Source organism: Penaeus chinensis, chromosome 30 (assembly GCF_019202785.1).
Source record: "Penaeus chinensis breed Huanghai No. 1 chromosome 30, ASM1920278v2, whole genome shotgun sequence".
Taxonomy (NCBI): Eukaryota; Metazoa; Arthropoda; class Malacostraca; order Decapoda; family Penaeidae; genus Penaeus; species Penaeus chinensis.
The window spans coordinates 12,253,526-12,256,025 of NC_061848.1; the positions used below are offsets into that span (position 1 = coordinate 12,253,526).

A 2,500-nucleotide genomic window follows, 5' to 3' on the forward strand; every position below is an offset into this window, starting at 1 on the left:
CCAGATCCGGTGGCGTCGACGCAGACGTAGTACCTGGTGCAGTCGGTGGGGTCCCGCACTTTGGTTCCGGGGTCCACGCCCGCGCAGTCCGGGGCGCAGAGCTGCACGCTCGGGGACACCTGAAATATACAACACCCAGATTTCAAATGTTTGATTTACTTGATGGTGTCATTTGTTACTCGTTGGAATTGTATCTTAGTTTAGCATACTAAGGGGAGGATGAAATATTACTGTTTATATTAAAAATTCAAAGATGTAAATCAAAATAGAAATCAGAAATAAATACCACGCGTAAAGAGGGACAAAGAAGAGATAAGAAATGCGCTCTTGCCATGTGAAAAACAACAGATGGAGATAACGCCTTATCGTTAAGGAAGAGGCGGAATGATGCAATGCAAACTCGGCATCGCAACAAGAGCCCTGATGCCAGTGCTAACTGTTTAAGAGCAACCAGTAAAGTAGGCAAACGGATACCTTCTAAAAACACGAGATAACTTCCATCCAAACAATAAAACGGAGAAAAGGCTAGCTTCATGAACGTAAACAGTCAGAAGGACAAAAATATAACTTTTAAAAAGGCCAAATTACTTTAATCGCAAAGAGATTTAATGGTTTTATCGTATTTCGTGTTGCTATGGCGTAATAACATTTACTTGAAGTGGAATCGTATCCCTTTAATAGATTCAGGATCACAGAGGCTGAAAGTCTATGAACGGGAAAATTCTAATATTTTGTGAAAACCTTTAATCTGATATTCCGTATTCAAGGCATGGGCGCTGAACGTCGGTTGGAAGGTAAATAAACGGTTAAATCACTATACTTAAAAATCGTTTTTCTTATGAAGTAAAATAATAGGGCGTGAACTTTTTTTTAACAACGTAATGATCCATGGGATAGAACGCATCTCTGAAACCTAAAAAGTCTATCATAAGGCAATCTAAATGAACGAAATTAAAAGGAAAATGAGCTGACGTACCCGAAATCACGCTCACATAGTGGTGTACGGCAAAGTACATGTTTAAACCCGACCATAAAGTAAACTAGTTAAAATGAAAAAAAGGTTTAAGTATTAAGTATTGTAATATTAAAAAGTAAAATACAACCAAATAAAGTAAAATAAATACTTGACTGGCTGAATGAAAGACCAGTGGATAGAAAATTAGATACACAGAAAGAGAGAGACAGATAGAGAGAAAAATAGGTGCAAAAATACACAAAACCTTACAGCCAGCGCCGCGAAGAGAAGAACGGAGTGAAAGAGATTGGCCATACTGCTAATGAAGAGTTGATACTGATGGACTAGTTTGAATCACACCTTATTTATAGGCCCGGGATGACTGTTGTTAGCTATCTTGCATAATCAAGGGCATCCGTTAACAGACGGCTGTTATCAAGAGCAGTTTCCTGTTCTATGACGTAGTGTGAACTGGAGAGTAAAAGTAGGGAAATAGATCAATAGAGATATGAAAATAATCAATATATCCATTGCGAGGAAAAATCTAACCTGTGATATAAAATTTTAACTGCTGTATGTGTTAACTCAATAACTCCGATTTTGAAGACCTAAAATAGAGAACTGGACGGCAGGATTTCATCATAGGAATAGCCCATTAATTTCCCAACCTGCTTTCGTTGTATTTTCTTCTTGGTTTAACTCTATTTCTGTAAAAGGTGGTTCGCTTATTTCCTATTGGCTCCTCCAGTTTTGCTTGTTGGCTGTCAGTCCGCTTCTTTGCTTGGGTACAATGACCTTGTGTATATTATTAAAAATTCATTGCACTTTTCGTGATGACGCAATGTTAAATGCGCTTCTGTTAAATAGAAGATTTCCACTATGATCTGAGTTACCCACTTTTCCTGGGCTGTTGTGAAAGAACTGCTCACAAGCGTAATATTTTGTTGTTAGATATTCGAACAGTAAGTTATGGTTGAAGCAGGTTATGACATTAAATGTTAATAAGGATATATGAATTCGCCTGTAGTGATAATGGAGTTTATAGTGTCGTTGGCTTTATTATGATAGTCAAAATACTAAATTGTATACAGAAAAGAATCGAAGAAACTGAAGCCTAATTAAATTACCTTCTTTTGCTTAACATTTTCAAACCATGACCAATTTACAGGTTTGATTGATCTATGTCTCCTTTCTCTGTTTGGACTGTTTACAAATAATTACCTGATTTTTCTATTCGCATTTAATTAATTTCCTTTAGATAAAATGTTGATTTACCAGTAACATTATTATTTGCATTATCATACTCAGTAATAAGTAAGGCAGTTAACTTATTTCCGATTTTATATTCGGCAAGGGCTTTCAACACACACGCACAAACACAGACACGCACACACACACACACACACGCACACACACACACACACACGCACACACACACACACACACACACACACACACACACACACACACATATCACACACACACACACATATATATTAAAAAATGCGGGGCCAGGTCGAAGAATTTGAGAACTTGTAAATGAAG

General features: G+C 37.3%; 1 protein-coding gene across 1 annotated transcript in view; it reads right to left on the reverse strand.

Annotated features, from left to right (window-relative positions):
• LOC125041500 overlaps positions 1 to 1,343 on the reverse strand; it is a 2,036-nt gene extending 693 nt beyond the window's left edge. Inside the window, exons 1-2 of the mRNA XM_047636513.1 lie at positions 1,226 to 1,343; positions 2 to 119 (exon numbers count right to left, since the gene is read on the reverse strand). Of these exons, the coding sequence (XP_047492469.1) occupies positions 2 to 119; positions 1,226 to 1,270 (163 nt within the window). The 5' untranslated portion in view covers positions 1,271 to 1,343. The remainder of the gene's footprint in view (position 1; positions 120 to 1,225) is intronic.
• Positions 1,344 to 2,500: the final 1,157 nt, after the last annotated feature.